The sequence below is a fragment of the Patagioenas fasciata genome, chromosome 1 (assembly GCF_037038585.1).
Source record: "Patagioenas fasciata isolate bPatFas1 chromosome 1, bPatFas1.hap1, whole genome shotgun sequence".
In the NCBI taxonomy this organism is placed as follows: Eukaryota; Metazoa; Chordata; class Aves; order Columbiformes; family Columbidae; genus Patagioenas; species Patagioenas fasciata.
Genome location: NC_092520.1, coordinates 29,985,243 through 30,002,819, shown reverse-complemented (window position 1 = coordinate 30,002,819; position 17,577 = coordinate 29,985,243). Strand labels below are relative to the sequence as shown.

Here is a 17,577-nt window from a genome sequence, read left to right as displayed (position 1 = left end):
TCCTAAACGACTCATCCTGATTCTGATGCTCAAAATGGAGACTTCTGGCCCAGAAAGGAACAGCTTGGCGATAGTGTGAGTGGCAGAAAGTTATTTCCTATAATGGAAAATGAGTGGCAGCCTGAACTACAGGTACATACTATGATGTCTGTAAGTATACCATTTTGAGCTATGTGGAAATAGTTTTGTAAGCATCACATACAATACACAATTAGCAACCAAAACTGTACAACCTAGGCTGCTATAGTGGTGTTAGATGGTCACAGTTGCTTTGAACAGAGCAGGTTTTGGGCTCATGCACGTCTTACGTACAGGCTGAAATAATGACACCTCTTCCTACTTTCAGTCACTTGCCCAGCTAGCCCTTCAGCTTCTCTCTTTCCCTCACAGTCTGTACAAGTCTGCCTGGTTCCTCTCCTCAAACACTGGCTCAGGAAAAACATAGAGCAGGGAAAAAAACAGAGTTATGTGATCAGGCCTGCTGTTATGGATATCCACACAGAAAACTGCAGTGCTGCCCCACATTTTTATGCTACTTAAGAGGATGTCTCACCTTGAGCTTTGTAACCCTCAGTGCATCTCAGTGTGCTGTTGGGACAACAATAATGTTCCATGGTTGCTTACCCCACAGAATTACCTGCAATCTTTAGAGGAAATATTGTTTCAATTTGAGAAACATTAACAAACCCCAAACAAAAACCCTGTGGAAGTTCCTGTGAGTACACACAATAAGCCAGGTTGTGCTTTATTCCCTTGTCATTTCTTTGTTTACCATGTTTACTTCTCAAGCACTGAGACTATGGCTTAATACAAGCAAAACTGGATGATGGCTCTGATTTGTTCTGTTTGTAGTTTCAGTCTATGTTCTCGTAGATTGGGGTGTACATTCCTGCAGACCTCTGAAAGTAAATGGGGAGTATGCAGATAACACAGGACTCCTTGCAGGCTAAACCATTTGGACTGTAATCAGCAAATGCTGGATGGTGCAGCCCTGAGGTACTAACTGATGTGAGTCTGCATGGCAGACGCTGTCCATGAGTCAAACACAAAAACATATTACAGCAGCCAGACAGTGGGAGCAGCTCATAATATTTTGGAGTTTAAACAGTAATGGGCAATTACAACATTTTACTCTTATTAACATTAGAGAAGATATGCTTGTTAAGAACACATTTTAATGTAGAGTTGGGAACCTGTGTCACCCTGGTAGACATGCAAAATTCTCTGAGGATGGTATATAAATACTGTAGCACTGCTACTGTTATCTTAGCCACACCATGCTAATAAATGCCATTTTCAGGAGATTTTTGTAAGCACCAAGAAATGGTGCCCTTGCCGTTGAAGTGGGAGTGCAACTGTACTTGAGCACACCCAACTGATGGATTTCTGCTTTTTCCATAGTGAGGGCCTAAACTTGCACCCAGAAAGGAATTGTCGCAGCACTGCATTGCCACATCTCTGCATAAATTTTTCAGCCATGAAATCTCTCTCTGTCTGTCTGAACAGCTTCACATCAGAAGTGAGCTGCCTCACATTGTCCCAACACCTAAATGTTTCCGCTACCTCATTTCACCCCCTGTGATGTTTTGCTTTTGTATTGTTGTTCCAGAGGCAGGAGACTGTAGAGATTGTATGAATGCTCTCTGCTAACCCAGCTATCACAGTGACAAGGCATTATGGGCTGCATACAGAAGAAAGGTAAGACATAGTTTTGCCAAGAGTTGGCAAAATTTCCACTCACATCAAGAGTTTTGGCTGCATGTTGCCTTTTCTACTGAATTCTAGGTTGATACACCTTGTTAGCTAAATTATAATCCATTCTGGAGCTTTGGAAATTTTGAAGGTTATGGCTTTTGGTTTTTTTCCTGGTTGCTACTAGCTTAGCATTAAACTCAGATAGGAGACTGCTCCAAATGTGAGGGATTTTTTTAAACAAGTTCTTCTCATGGCTTGACAGCCAACATCTCATGTAGTTATCACAGCCAGCGGCTGTTTATATATGTGTAGCGTGGCTGCCCCACTGGAATGGGGAGGATCAAGAGAGCGACAGGTCTGTTGAGCTCCTTACATTTCTGTCATTTGAGCACAGAACAAAACAGCTTCATCCTGTCAGTGTTGAGTCCTGATATAACATACCCAAGTTAATGGTTCCCCTTGAGGACTACAACACTTAAAGTATACCTACACTATCAGATAACCCAGAGCACATTTCCAGGTCGTGATCCTCTTATTGCCCAAACTAGGCAAATGTTCATTGATGCCCAGGCTCTCCGTAGGTATTAAACAGCTACTTCTGTCCAAGACAAGCTCAGGCATTGTCTGGGGGATAGTCTGCTCAAGGAATAATTAATTCCCAAGCACTATGGATAAGACTGCACCAGGGTTAACTCTGCACAGCTTAGCCTGGCGCTGGTGATCCTGCATTCACATAAATGCGTTTTCCAGTGTAGAAATAGACTCCAAGTCTGTTATGCAAGCCCTCCATGAATGCAGATAATTCTCAAAGCAAATAAAAATTCTGGAGTGTTGCAACTGTGAGCCTCCAGATATCAGAATATTTCATACAGTAGTGAATTGAGAATATCAGTATCTTCTTAAAACACGAGGGCTGATGAAAAATGCCTCTTTGGCCCCAGCTGGACTAATATGGAAAACACACCTTAGATGTAATCCATCTTTGTACCTGTCAAAGAGTAAGAAGTTTTAAGCAAAGTTTTAATTGCTTCCCAACACAAGAGGGAAGTTGAAAATACTGATTGCCGTTAAGGGCTGTGTGTTTTAGCATCTTTCATATTTTCTTCCCAGAGGACAGATCAAAAAGGCAGACAGAGTACTCAAGAGCTGAAAACCAACTGTATATTATACAAGATGTTTAAGAGCAGCTTCAAGGTCATCTTGCCAATCACTTTTATTATCCTTTTTTTTTTTTTTTTTTAAGAGGCTGAAATCTCTGTCTTAAGTACAACTGGACAACTGGCTCCTTTGCCTGTGTCCTACTGGAGATCTGTTGTGCATTCTCTCACTTCCTTGGAGTTACCAATTTTCTAATTAAGTCTCTGGGCCTGCCCCCATTAAATCAATCAGAATGTCATCACTGATTGCAATGGGAACAGGAGCAGCCTTTAAGGGCCAGCTTTGCAGCAAAGCTCAGCATCTGTAATTGGGGCCACATTTTCAAAAGAAGTGGCAACTGTGTGGAAGCCACTGTCTCTGTGGGAGCCACTCCCGACGCTGCATTTGCCATGTTGGCCTCAGCTCTGGGTGCAGAATGCTTGAAAGCTCCAACTTTAAAAACTTGCGCTGCCCAAGTGAATGTAGGACCAATTAAGAGCTGTCAGCAGCCTGGGGAGAGACAGTCAGCACTCTTGCCTTTGCCTGGCTGAAGCAGAGCGTTTGGCAAGTGGGTGAAGAGGAACATCCAGGCCCTGAGGTCTCAGGGACGTGTCTGAAGTGCTTATGCTATTAGCAGGGTGAGAGAAGCAAAAGCTGCTCATCCTGAGCACAGGGAGGGGTCAAAGTTCTGGCATGTGTGGTGTTTTTCTGAACAGTGGGCTATTTTCTTTGTTGTGTGGTCTTGTACCCAAGTCATCACGAAGTTTGCCAGCTGCTGTCATCAGCACTGTTGTTTCTAATGAACAGTCAGGCTTTCCCCAGACCAAATAGCCTTTTCTTCTCAAGAAACAAATGTGGCAGTGTGTCATCAGTGTAGCTCAATCACTCCTTTTTACTCAGGGGCTGGTAAAAGGAACCTCTTATTTGCTTTACCAGAAGTATAAGTTTGCTCCATCAACTTCAGAGGGTTGGGTTTCTGAGAGCCTGTGGGGTCTCTCAGGGACAGGCACATCCCGGCAAGGGGAGGGACTGTTGAGCATCCTCCCAAAGTGAAAAGAATTGACTGGCAGCAGCAGCTAAACCTGCTGCTGACCTAATTAATCTCCTTTGTATCAACTAGTATATGCATGCTTTAGTATATAACTGTTTTTAAAATAGTGGGAGCTTTCTAGTTGATTTGCATCTTAGAAAATAAAAGTTTTAGTCAATAAAAGATCAACTTTATGATTTCCATGACTGAGAAATTACATTTATGTCCTTACAGTAGGCAACATACTGGAATGCACACCTGTTTTTTTGCTAGGCTGTGACAGTAATGCAGTTATCTATACTAATATTTCCTTCAACTACCTGTTTCTCTTCTTACCACTCTTCTACTGGATCTTACTGTTCTTACTACCAGCTCTTGGACAGGGATGCTCATGGCCTTATTAACTCAGGTGAGTTCTACTATACTCCAGTCTTTTCTCTTATTTTTGTTATTCTTCCGCAAATCTTACAGCTCTTTAGGGTTAATTATTTCAGAACAGTTGTTACCACTAAGTTGCAGACATTATCTAGTAGTGTGTGTCCACTAAAAGATGTCTACAAGCAGGGCAATAGACACACCTCAGCTTATATGGTTGCTGTACATTGTGTTCAAATGCCAAAGGAATGGACTGAAAGTTTATGTCTGTGAGCATTCCACTTGTTGTGGTAGCAGAAACCACAGAGAGATGTAAAACTTATCCACGTAAAGCTATGGAGCCAAACACTCCTCTGCAAATACCCATCAGAGCCATTTATTAAAAGTCTTATTTCACCTGTTGCTGGACAAATTTTTTTAAGTCCATTAAAAATAGTGAAACAACTGTTTTTCTGCTATATTCTGATACATATAGTAACATGAAATCCATGCAGAATAGCAATACAAAAAACAAAAATAAGCATTGATAATAAAAAGGTGTTGTCTATAGAAACTTGTGAATTAGTGTGCCCTGTGGATTTTTTTCTCCACTGTTTGCACCCTGTGTACTCATTTCATCTTGATATTGAAAGGCTAAAGTTTTGTTTTTTCTAAAGGACTGAGATTCAAATGCAAAAGATACGCAGGTACCAAACTCACATGGAAAATGAGGATCTTGTTAAAAAAAACTTTTATGCACATTGGCCTGCAGGCCCAGAGTTGGCATCTCAGGGCACCTTTAACTTTTGAACTGTTATACTGCAGCACAGGGAAAGGTATCACAGATTCCCCCTTTGCTTGAGTATTAATGATCATACAGAAGAGTCAGTATGGTTTAGATTCAAATCTGTGGGTGAAATCAGTCTCTCATCTAACTATCTCAGTGAAATTGCAGCAGAGTTGATTATAATTAGCATGACTGGTAAATGTAAAGTACCTGAATTTTTAAACTCAGATCACAGAGGCACATGCACTTACACTGGTCAATATCTTCTCCCTGCATTTTTATTCAAATGAAGCATTTAATAGAAATTCACTTTTAACAAACATGTATATGTGTTTTCTCAGAACTTCACACAATATTCTCAGAAACCTGTTCTTTTAATACACCATTGTTCTTTTAGCAACTTCCTTGTACCTTGTTTTCTTCTACTATGCAGTATCGAATTGCACTTGTCAGCCTTTTTTGTTTTCCCTCAAATATTATACTTTGTAAAAATTATTTATTTTTCCTCTTATGACTAGCAACTGTGGGACTTTCATGGACTCCACTAGTGAACAGGAACCTCAAGAAATGTAAGCCAAGAAGCAACAATTTCAAATTGCAATCCTGATGTAACAATCCTTTCTATGTTATATGTAGAACATACATGTCTCTTCATTGTGATGCAAAGTTCTTATTGGCTAGAATCTGGAAAAGATGAATAATCAGAGATAAGATTCAAGATAACTTGCAGAAACTGATCTGGTTTTAAATGTTGTACAATGTATAGAAAATTCACTGGTTTAATCTTTGTAGCCCTTTGCCTATAAAGTCAAAGCATTTAGGCTCATTTATACCACCTGTTCACATTTCAGGTTCTGAGACATTCGAGACAGCTCTTGACAAAAGCTAGAACAAATTCTGCCTGTTTTGATGGTTTTTGTTTTTGTTTTGTTGTTTTGTTTGTTTGTTGGGGGTTTTGTTTGTTTTGTTTTGTTCTAATGCATAGTAACCTTGTAGTTCTAAAGTCTGATGTCTTGGTACCTCATAAAGCTCAAAGTGAGTGCTGTGTGAGAGAGATCTACTTCAACAGCACAAGGTTCCTGTTTCTGTTCCTGCAGAGATGAGGTCTGTGATGATAGGTCTGATGCACATTTTTCCTCTCTTCTTTGGGTCAGCAGGTAGGAGCTGTCTGTGTTCAACAGCTGGGATGAAGGAACAAAACATTTGCCTGTCTTGCTGCAGCTTTTAAAATAGCTGTGGGAAGCTGCTCCCTAGAGGTTTGGAATATTATGCCCATTATTCAAGAAGGTGGAGTAGTGGGAAGAGAAATGTACTGTGGGCAATAAACTGTAATAAGTGTGATTTATTTCATGGCTTCTGCCATTGAATTTATGATATGTATATGTCTAGAGTTCATGTGTGCATGCAGAAATGTCTTTGTGTCTTTATATTATTAGATTTCTGTAGTACCCACAACTATAATAGCAGTGAGAAAGCTATCTAATCCATTGAAACCATGTATAATTTTTCTTTTAAAAGCTAGAAATTTACCTTTTTTTTCTCAAGAAGGGGACAAGATTTAACTAGAACAGTTAAAGCTGTTTTCCTGCATTGTAGTCAGCACATTTCTGAGTTCATAATAATTAGGTTAAGGGTGTGTTTTGTTCCGTTTCCAGAAGACATTCATTTTCTATTCGTAATTTTAGTCCTGTTCGTAATTTTAGTCTAGTGCCAAAATATTAGACATTTTCATACCGAGGTGTAGATAGTATTTTCAGCCACTTGACCTTTGGGCTGTGTAATGACTTAATTCCCCCACAGCTGTTTGCTGAAGAAATGTGCCTACTCCTCCAGGGACTGCGCATATGTCTGGGACGCCATCCATTTGTCACCATTTAAAAAGTTGGTGCTTGCAAGTTAAGGTGTTGTGGACCATGCACGTGTCCCCAGCTTACCCCAAAGTGAGATAAAGTGCCTTCAATTAAACTACTTCCATTTGGGTTTAAGCAGAGTGCTTTATTTAGCCGTTGGAGCAACCCAAGAGAAACTATGCTGCTGCAGGTGGTTCAGGAGAAAAGTGTTAACTTCTTAAGTCGCTTGTAACTCAGTTGTATTTAACTGTATGTCCAACACCAGGTGTCCCTGCTCCACACCTGCATGACTCCAGCCTGCTGAAGGAGGTGGTGACAGTGAATGTGCAGAAGGCACATGCACACCTTTCTGGATACAGAATTCATGGCTCCAGCTATTTTGGAGGTGCTGATGTTCACACTTGCATGTGCTATAACTTACTGATGTACACAAGTAAAGGGAAATACTATCAATTCAGAATTTTCCGCTCCCAGTCCTAACAAAGCTTTTTGCTTACTCTGTGTAACTTCAAAGTATTTCACAAATGCCTTCAGCTTCATTAAAACCTCCTCTCTCATTTTGTGTTTGTGCCAGCCAGGTACTGAACACTAGCACTGTGATCTAGCAGCACTTCCCCAAGATGTTGATGATTCTCATACCTAGAGAATTAAGCCTTCGTGGTAGACCATAGAGAAACAGTCAGTCTTAGCCTCCTGTGAATGAGACGTAGGCCTCAGGCTTACCATTGTGTGGCTGAAGTTTGATAAATCGTTGCACATCTGCTCAGCTGCTGTAAGTGTGCTCACACAGGCATGCAGAAAACAGAAGGCAATGTGAATGATCTTACATCTCCTCTGGGCTGAACTAAAATCACCTCAAATTTGCTCAGATAGCAGAGCACACATCATCACTTGCTTCAAGGTTGCTGGCTGTGCAGTGACAAGGGAATCAATTGAGACTTAATCAGGAGTATGAGCCCTTAATTGTTTGTGATCAAGAATGATTCTAGCGGCATTTTTCAAGAACAGGGAAGTTTGTACTTGAGTCCTATGGGTGAAGAGTCTGTAGCTACTTTCTTGTTAGATTTATTTTGCATTATCAACTGAGTATAATTTTCTCTTTTTATGCCTGTTCCACGCTTTTGGGTAGAGTTTCTGTGTAATGATAAACAGCTGCTTTGTTGCATTTGAGTGATGGATGGAGTTATGCCTGCTGATAGGCAATTTCTTAAACACTTTGGCATCTTAATGAATTAAAGATGCTCTCTGCTGAAGGTAAAATCACTTAGATCAGTTCAGAAATGAGCACTGAAATCCAGGAGCCCAAGTGCTGAGCCAATGAAGTATTTGGGATGGGAAGAAGGAATTCTAGCATTCCACCATTGGCAGCAGTTATGTTTCAGAAATGCGTAGTACCTTTAGAGAGGCAGCGGAGAGTGTGGGGTGGAGCAGCTCTTGGGAAAGCGCGGCCTGTGCTTTCTCCCAGACACAATCTGAGCCTCCTGAATAAAAGGAAAGATTTCTATTGGTCATATCTCCCTACATACCACCGTGCATGGCCTGAATCAGCTGGCAGTGTTAGTATAATAATTCCCATTCCATGGATTTCTGAGCAGGGACAGCCTGACTGTGACCTCTGAGTGGCCACTGCAGAGCAGGGTAGTGCGACACTGATGCTGCCCTCTTGTCAGATTATTTCACCCTTTATCCCAACTTCTTTCAAGGACTGGTTTTCTGAAAATAAACAATTAAAGCCAGGGCCTGAATTAAAACCCTTATGAACCAAATGCACCCTGAATTATCTATAGAACAGCCCCTGAGATAAATGTTCATGGCTGAAAACAGGTGGCTCCCACAGATGTTACACCGTGTTCAACCTGAGTCCCAGGAATCACAGAATCACAGAATTTTAGGGACTGGAAGGAACCTCAACAGATAATCTAGCCCAATCCCCCTGCCAGAGCAGGAACACCCAGTTGAGGTTACACAGGAATGTGTCCAGGTGGGTTTGAATGTCTCCAGAGAAGGAGACTCCACAACCTCCCTGGGCAGCCTATTCCAGTGCTCTGGCACCCTCACTGAGAAGTTTCTTCTCATATTTAAGTGGAACCTCTTGTGTTGCAGTTTGAACCCATTACCCCTTGTCTTACCATTGGTTGTCACCAAGAAGAGCCTGGCTCCATCCTTGTGACACTCACCCTTTATATATTTATAAGCATTAATGAGGTCATCGCTCAGTCTCCTCCAAACTAAAGAGCCCCAGCTCCCTCAACCTTTCCTCATATGGGAGGTGCTCCACTCCCTTAATCATCTTTGTTGCCCTGCGCTGGACTCTCTCCAGCAGTTCCCTGTCCTTCTTGAACTAAAGAAAGGATGGTTGAGCAGAGCTTGTTCAGATGTGGGATATTGTGGAGGTTATTTTACAGATCTCATTCTTCCACAGGCATCACATAATTATTTTAGATTTCTCTAAAACATAGGTTGCAGCTGTGTGGGTTTTAACAGAAAAAATACCCAAAACACACATCCTCTTCCTGTGCATGAGGCCACCCTCATGCTTGTACAGAGAGGACCCCCTCCATTTTGAACATATTAAAAGAAGTGCATAAAAGCAAAAGCAGAAAGGGCACTTTTACACTGCAGTCATCAACACATAAAATAACAATCTGCCAGAACTAGTCGTGGGCTTGTTCCAGTACATATCACAATACAATTGTCTCTGTGCATGCTGTTGCTTTTAAAGCTGACACTGCTGTTGACTTAAAAGCTGTTTTCTTTACATCTGTCCATTAAGTATTGATTTCCATATGTACAGCACCAAGGTGAACAAATCAAAGGTACACTCACACCACAGCCCGAGAACTGCTGTAGTGAACCTGTCTGCATGAAATTCTCGCATCCCTGCCTGTGTCTTATTATCATCACGTTTTATGTTTAAAATACCAACATAATATCATCAATTTTTCTGTGAACTTGGTCACAATGGTTTGATAACCATCTTTGTGTTGGTGTGGTAGTGACTAATTACTGCTATGCAAAAAGGGGAGAGGGGGAGGCTGAGGAATGCCAAGCCCTGGTTAAAGCACTGATCTGATACTCAAGCAGCTCAGTTCCTTGTTCTGCCAAAGACTTGCAAAGCTACGTTGGCTGATTTGGGATGTATTTGGTATATATGGATATACACAGACTATCTGTTTTAGCACCAAAGTTGGAAATATATGCTTTCTAATCCAAATTGAGAAGAGAACTGGGGGCCATATTCAGACTGCCTTTTATACATGCTGGTATTGCTATCATGGCTGCTTTACTGACTGGTCCAACAGTGGCCTGGATAGCTCTCTAGTGCGCATCTATGTTACTGTCAAAGTCCACGTGCCATGCAGGGTGGTCTGAATACAGCCCTTTGTCTCAGATCCCCCACCTGTAATGCAGGGACAGTGACACACCTCAGCAAGGTTATGGAGATGTTCAGATTCCAGGGAAGAGGACAACATGGCTGCTTTTATAGGCAAAGATGTACTATGCTGAAATGACATAAGGGGACCCGGTTTTAGAGGAGGTTGCCATCTGCAAGAGCTTTCTCCAAATAGAATATCCAAGAGTTAAAACAGGGATGTAGAAATTAGCAAGAGTGCACCCTGGCATCTGTAGCAGGAATTTTACATGGCCTATGCTGTATTCCAGCTTAGCTATTTCCAGATGGCACTGTATTGTACAATTTCCTCTTGCAGTTGACTGCTATCATACATACATATAGTACAACAAAGATGTATACAAGGGTGAATTATTGCCTCTTCTTTGTTCTACACTCTTTCCCATACATCTGGCGCTTTATTTATGTGGCAATTAGTCTTCCTCCGAAGAGTATCTTTGCCTGGAAAAACAATATATGCAGCAGCTACAAAAGATAAGGAGAAAGAGAACAGTATGGCTGATAATGAGAACACCAACAGCAAAAATGTACAGGGTTTTGTCACAGTAATCCTGAGGCTGATGGAAAGGCGGGATGAAATTTGGCAGGTATACAGAAAAAACCCAGTAGTTCCCAAGAATGAACCAGAGAAAGAGGAAAAGGCTGAGGGTTAGATGGATGTAGTACTTGTGAGCATTCTGCCTCCAGGGATATTCGTCGTCATCGTCATCATCAATCACAACAGACTTGGAAAGCAGCTGCCGCATCCTGGTTGAGTCGTACAGGAGGAGAGTCACCTGGAGGCATTGGAAGAGAAAAGGGAATAAGTAAATTGGCTGCAGAAAGTCTGAACACCTTCTGGCCACTGCCAGCCTTTGGGCCAAATTAAAATTGGGTGTGGGAAAATCATGTAAGGGGCAGCTGAGGAGCCACAAATGAGGCAGGTCCTGCTGGCAAATAATTCATTTTTTCCCTACACTTTATTCACCAGTGAGGCTTAGGCCGAATATGGGAAAAAAAATGCCGATGGTAAGGACGGAAAGGCATGAGAACAGATTGTGTATGGAGATGGCAGCAGCTCCCATGCTGGAGGCTTTTAAGAATAGATTAGAGTAACTGCTAAATGACTTAAGTAAAGTAGTTCCTGCCTTGTAGTGGGTGGACTTGTCTGTCCTAACGGCATTTTCCACAGCTATCTAGATGAATCAGCTTAAATAAAATTATGAAGGGTCTAGACTTTGACCTAAACCCTGAATAAATTGCTTCAGATACTTGGAATGATTGTCAAGTTTTCTTCAATTAAGCGTCATTTTCTCAGATTGCTCCATTCCTGCCTTTAGTCAGAACCAGTAGAGAAATAGGTGGAAGACCATGATACCATGAGGTTAGGAAGGTCTGGTTTACAGGGAATGCAGTAGGACTCATCAGCGACATTTAGAAAACTTCTAGTTTAGTCATGGCAATAGGATGTAGGTAGGTAGACTGCAGTGTAGAGAAACTTTCAAATTTCTATCCTCTATATGGCTTCCTTAATTTTGGTAGATTTACAGGAGAGGTATGTACAGGGCCCAACAATGATTTGGACCAAACATTGTAAAACTTGTGTGTTAACTTACTACACCTGCAGCATGTGGCCCAGTCCTCAAGGCATTAGATGTTGCAACACAACCACCTAGCTGTCCTCCTTGCAGAAACCTCACTCACTTTTTAGGTACTCAGCTTCTTGTGCAAGTCTCCCCACAGGGAGCTGTGTCCTTTGAAATGCGACTCTAAGAAACCAACTGAGGAGGAAGCTGCCTGGACCAACCAGGAGTGAAATTCAAAGAGAAAGATAAAAAATATAGATGGGGAGGTTGCAGGGAGGGCTGTACTGTCCAAAAAGGGGTTCTCAGCCATGTTCTCTGTCCAAAAGTTATATTCTGTGCTCATGTTTCTGTTTGAAATGAGAGAGAAGAGCACCCCTCATTTTATAATCTTCCTTCTCCATTAGTCACTGATTAATGGGGAGAACACTGGCTAAAGAAAATCCATTTGTGTTTTTGTTCTACCTGGTTCAGATTTTAGTCTATGCGCCCCATTTTCTAGAAGCAAGGCTTAGCGAGAGGATCCAGGACATCCTGAGAAGAGGATTCTCTTGTTCTTCCCTGTAAAACTGTTCAATTATGTTTAAGTTATTAAATATTTTTTTCACAAAACCAGCTCTTTTCCTAGCCCAGATGTTGGTACCAATTTGTGAGAAACAGGGATTAAGGTGCCACCATCAACACAGGCAAAAAAAAAATGTGTTTCCACTGGATGTCTCACATCCATCTGAGCACTCAAATTGACAGGCTTGTCCAGTCCGGCAGAGTATCTTCTTTTTTTCAGGTGAACAGTTATCCTGGGCAGGCTCATGACACACAGGGGGGATAAACCTACCCGGGCAGTGAGTCTGAGGTTTCCGCATGGGGACGTGTGGCTTGACCTGAAGCTCTGTGCAGCTCCTTAGCTTTGAGGTGAGCTCATCACATAGGGAGCTGCCTGTACTCAGGCTTTACCAAGCTCAGCGATGGGAGTGGAGTTAAATAGCAGATAAGCATTGGTTCTGAGGAAGGGGGAGAAACCTACTTTTAGGTTTACAAATCTCAACTGCATCTAAACAGCTCATGGAAAGTGCATTTCATTTTTGTGGACATTGCCTTGCCAAGCTATGATTGAAACAAATTCTGGCTGTTGCTCACATTCTTAATAACTGTTGAATACACATTTATGGAGCAGCATGACCTGAATTCAGCAGGCCTCTCTGGACACGGTAGAATGGTTCAGTTGCCTTGGTGAACTTCATAAAGTTACTATTGCCTTTTATAAGGCCGGAGTTGCTAAAGAAACAGATGAGGACCTTACAGACCTGTACAGACCTGGGCCAGAATGACTTGCCATTAGATGATGTCCATCACAGGAAAGCATTCACTCAAACTTCATCCTGTACCCATTCTCTGACCTTTTAACTCTCAGAAGTCAAGCAATTGTACTGCTTACGCACCACTTCGATAGAAGTTGGTGCAGTCTCATGAACATAACAGGGGGTAGAGTTGAGACAGGTGGAATTTGGCTACAGATCAAGCTCTATGAGATGACACTGTGAGTTAGGTGCACCAAATTCTGACAAATTGTATTGCCAGACTGCAAAATACGCAGTCCTGCTGTCTGCTGAAGCCAAATTCAAGCCATTATTTGATGTCAGCAGGAATATTAACTGACCCACTTAGCATCTAATTTAGGGTGAGAAAAACTGACTTTAAACCAGAAATAGCTAAGAAACAGCCAACGTTTTTGATTAAGGCTTCAGTTCATTAACATTAAAATGTCCTTTCAATTCTGCTCTAATCTTTTCTAAACTATTATTAAATGAACCTTTGATTACACAGATAAGTCCACTGGTGTGATCGAATGACTAAGCATTTGCCAGTAGAACTCATAGCATAACAAATGCCTTATAACAGCATTAAGCACTTTTTTTCTCCATCTACTTATTTACTGACCAAAGGTCCTTGGGGGTGGATGGTTCATATCCCAGTGATATATTGAGGTTTTGGATACCACTGTGAAAGAGTGTAGGGGATGCAGAGATTTGCAGAGGAATATTCTTCCCCATTCTTTCAATCCTGGTGAAAAAAAGGGTCTAGAAACATTATCAAAGGGGAATATAGATAGTGCCTGTCTGCTGTGTCTGCAGGCTGAAATATGCAGTGCTGTCAAGTCAGAGATGAGCAGGTTCCCTTTCAAGGGACAGGCTGCCTGTACTGAAGCACTGGGCCAGAGCCCCTCGGGTCTACCCTGTCTGCTCTACCCTGCTCTGTTGTGACCCCACCTGGAGCCCTCCATCCAGCTCTGGGGCACTCAGTACAGGAAAGACATGGACCTGTTGGAGAGGGTCCAGGGGAGGGACATGAAGTGTCAGAGGGCTGGTACAGCTCTGCTGTGAGGACAGGCTGAGAGAGTTGGGGTTTTTCAGCTTCAAAAAGACAAGGCTCCAAGGGGAGCTTATTGTGGCCTTTCAGTACTTAAAAGCGGCCTATTAGAAAGATGGGGATAGACTTTATAGCGGGGCCTGTTGTGATAGGACAAGGGGTAATGGTCTCAGACTAAAAGAGGGGAGATTCAGGTTAGAGACAAAGAAGAAATCTTTTACAATGAGGGTGGTAAAACACTGGCCTAGAGAATTAGTAGAGGCCCCATCCCTGGAGACTTTCAAGGCCGGGCTGGACGGGGCTCTGAGCAACCTGATCTAGTTGGAGATGTCCCTGCTCATTGTAGAGGGGTTGGAGTAGGTGACCTTTGAAGGTCCCTTCCAACTCAAACTATTCTGTGATGCTATGTTCTGCTGGTGCCAGACTCCTAGGAAGGCAGGCTGGGTGCCAGGCTGCTGCTGCCCCCATTAGCTGTGCAGGACAGACACTGCTACCAGTACAGGCTTCCCTTCCAGCTGCAGCACTTGCTGTTTTTAGCCCTTCATGCCCCAGTGGTGTCTTTCCAAAGCTTTTCCTTCAGCTCTACTGCTGGCAGGAACATTGTTGGGACAGCAAAAAACAGTTCTGCTTAATCCTGCTGAAAAGCCTTGAACTAGCTCTGCAGTTTGTTGTGACAAGCCTCTCCATGCCCACTAGCTGCCAGGTAACACAGTCTGCAAAGGAACTGTCAGAACGGGGCAATCCTTTACCATAGAGTCAACAAAGAGTCAGTCATAGCTTTTTTAGTGACCAGGGTGTAACACAGGTATGGGGGTGTGTCTGCTTGTCAAGCAGCAAAGGTGTAAGTGAGCACAGTCCACTAGAAGACAGGTAGCTGTGGCTAGAAAATACCGTGCCTAGATGAATAAGCTCTGCTTATTTACTCTGGAAGGAAGGCACACTGATGCATAGTCATTGCTTCTGGCCAGGCCAGAGTGGGAGTGAATTGAACTTCTGAAGGGCTATGTACAAACACCTGTCATTTTATAGTATTCCCAAAACTAGGAGAGTAGCTTGACTTTTTGTCCAGGCCACATGTCTGAAAATGAAGGAGAAAGGTCTGACAGGCTTGGAGAACAGCTTGGGAAAATAGGAGCCCATTTACCATAGGCATCCAAGTTATGTAGTCATTTCCCTCAGTAGGGATGGTAGCACAGATGCTGTGATGTAGGAGAAAGTCACACCACAATGTGTGGGACAATGCTGAATGCTGAACTCATTAGCATCTCACTTGACTGACATGTGCTTTAGGTGCTGAAACAAGCACAGTTCAATCAAGATAGCTCTCTTCAGTACTGCATGCACATAGATGTCTGGAGCCATCATTATGTCTTAACTAGCAAGTCAAAATGTAATCACACAAAATACTTTTCACACATAGAAAGCACATTACCTTTAAGCTGCCAATCACGCCACCCACCAACAGATATAATGGAATTAGTGGCTGAACTGGGCAATCTTCCAAAAACTTCATTCCTGAACAGCAAAAATTAAATGTTTGTTATCTCAAGTGATCAAATAGTACAACAAGCTGTACAGTGAAAGCTCAAGATGCTGTAGTGTGAAGTGTAGTGCTTAGACCCAAGAATTGTACCCAGCATCTATCTACTGAAATGGGGGCTGAATTAAAGGGGGTTTGCATCTCCCACTACAGGGATGAAGAATCAAAAGGCAGGAGAAGGGAGAGAGCAAAGATAACAACAGCATTGTTGTTGCTCTGACATTACTGATCTGAGCCACATACACAGGTCACTAGCTTCAGCCACCGCATCTTTGTTAAATAAATGATTGACTGAGCTGGACAGGGCATTTTCATCAGCAACAGAAAATTCATTGAATTTGTGAAAAGAAGGAATTCTGGTAAGCTTCTCTCAGGCCTTTTCTGCTCATTGGCATCTGTGAGTGTGGCATGTTCCTTAGTCAGATGCCTCAAGCTTTGGGAGCCAGCGCCCGTGGGAGCGCCTGGAACCAGTTTATCTTCCCAAGCAGCTGAATCGGACCCACAGAATCTCAAGCTTCCAGGCTGTTTGGGTTGCTGGAGGCTAAAAGCATTGGTTGTTATGGAGCCAGGGATCCTGGCAACCCTCAAATCTGCTGTTAGAAAGAGAAAGCTGAGTACATTTTGGGGAAGGGAGTGTATGGCAGTATAAGGATGTTGCTGGCAGTAGACACTGAAGCTTGTGATACAGGTCTGTGGCAGTGAGACTCATCTGTCCAAATATAGATGTCTGCAATGCGGGCATCCATAGCTGAACTAGTTTCCTAGACTGTCTTTATAGTCAATAGGGAGGAATAGACACTTGTAAAGTTCAATTCCTCTCATCCTAAGATAGGCATTTAAAATAGGTCAGATGAGTTGGGCCCTGAAAGTGCTTCTTTCTCTCCATTGCTATACGTGGAATCCAGACAGTCAGCTGAAGATATCTAAAGTTAGCAGAGATTAATCCGCTGCTCAAGTCTCCTACCCAATGGCACCTTTAGTCAATTTTAAACTGCTCATTATACTATAATTTTATTATTGTTGATATCATGTTTAAGAATATGTGCTGATCAGTTGCAGAGCCCAGAAAGGTTTTTCTGTTTTCTTCTTGGTGTATAAGTCATTTTCAAGGAGAAATTTTGACTTTTCTCAGAACAATTGGGGTTATCCAGAGGCAGGATACTGAAAGCAATGTGCTGGTCTTAGTGCTAAACATCTCTCAGGTGGAACATCTTGCCTCCATGTTCAGAACTACACTGAACAGGGGTCTGGGATCAGGAAGGAAGTACCCGTGGGGTAGTTTTGTCTTCTTCTGTAGCTGTACTCCTCTTCGTCTTGTCAATGTACCCACCAAATCCACTGCTACTGCTCGTCCAGAACATCGCTAATGTCCAGAATCTCTCCTACACTCTTAGCATGGCATATTACAGTTGTTTTGGATTGTGGTTGCTTGCTATAGTTCTTACGTTAGTCGTAGGGTGCTGTGCAATGTTTTGTAATCTGCTGTGTGTGAGGGCTGTGGAGTCCAGTGGACTATTCTACACTAGGTATTTCTTACCAGCCTTCTCATAATTGAAAAGGGCTGGACATGGATGGATTTGGACTCTCTCCCTTTTTGTCCCCTGTTACAAGCCTGCTGGTTTTTGTCCATTTTGCCACTAGGTAACACCAAGACCTGCTCAGACTCCCAACTTCACAGGGGTCAGCTGCGGGGAAATCATAATGAATTATATAATTTTCAGAAAGCAGCTGCCAGGGTTTCTGGAGTCCTTGGCCCTGTAACAGCCTGCCACAAAAGCAGCTGGCCAGGGATCTCAGGGAATATATTTCAGTTTAGGAACCTGGGCAATTGCTATTTCCAGTG

The 17,577-nt window shown here is 42.6% G+C and overlaps 1 protein-coding gene and 1 long non-coding RNA gene across 5 annotated transcripts in view; one reads left to right on the top strand and one right to left on the bottom strand.

The window, feature by feature from the left end:
* The first annotated feature begins 1,612 nt into the window (after positions 1 to 1,612).
* On the top strand, positions 1,613 to 5,657 carry LOC139827300 (uncharacterized). Its single transcript, XR_011737785.1, has 3 exons — positions 1,613 to 1,698; positions 4,235 to 4,271; positions 5,522 to 5,657. It is a non-coding gene; the product is annotated as an uncharacterized lncRNA (long non-coding RNA).
* The window catches only part of TMEM272 (transmembrane protein 272), a 28,944-nt gene continuing 15,958 nt past the window's right edge, over positions 4,592 to 17,577 (bottom strand). For 2 of the 4 annotated variants that reach the window (XM_065862237.2, XM_071805301.1), the window contains exons 4-5: positions 15,627 to 15,709; positions 4,592 to 11,041 (exon numbers count right to left, since the gene is read on the bottom strand). In XM_065862237.2, the coding sequence (XP_065718309.1) occupies positions 10,679 to 11,041; positions 15,627 to 15,709 (446 nt within the window). In that variant the 3' untranslated portion in view covers positions 4,592 to 10,678. The remainder of the gene's footprint in view (positions 11,042 to 15,626; positions 15,710 to 17,577) is intronic. The other 2 variants (XM_065862422.2, XM_071805303.1) reach the window with 1 other exon arrangement.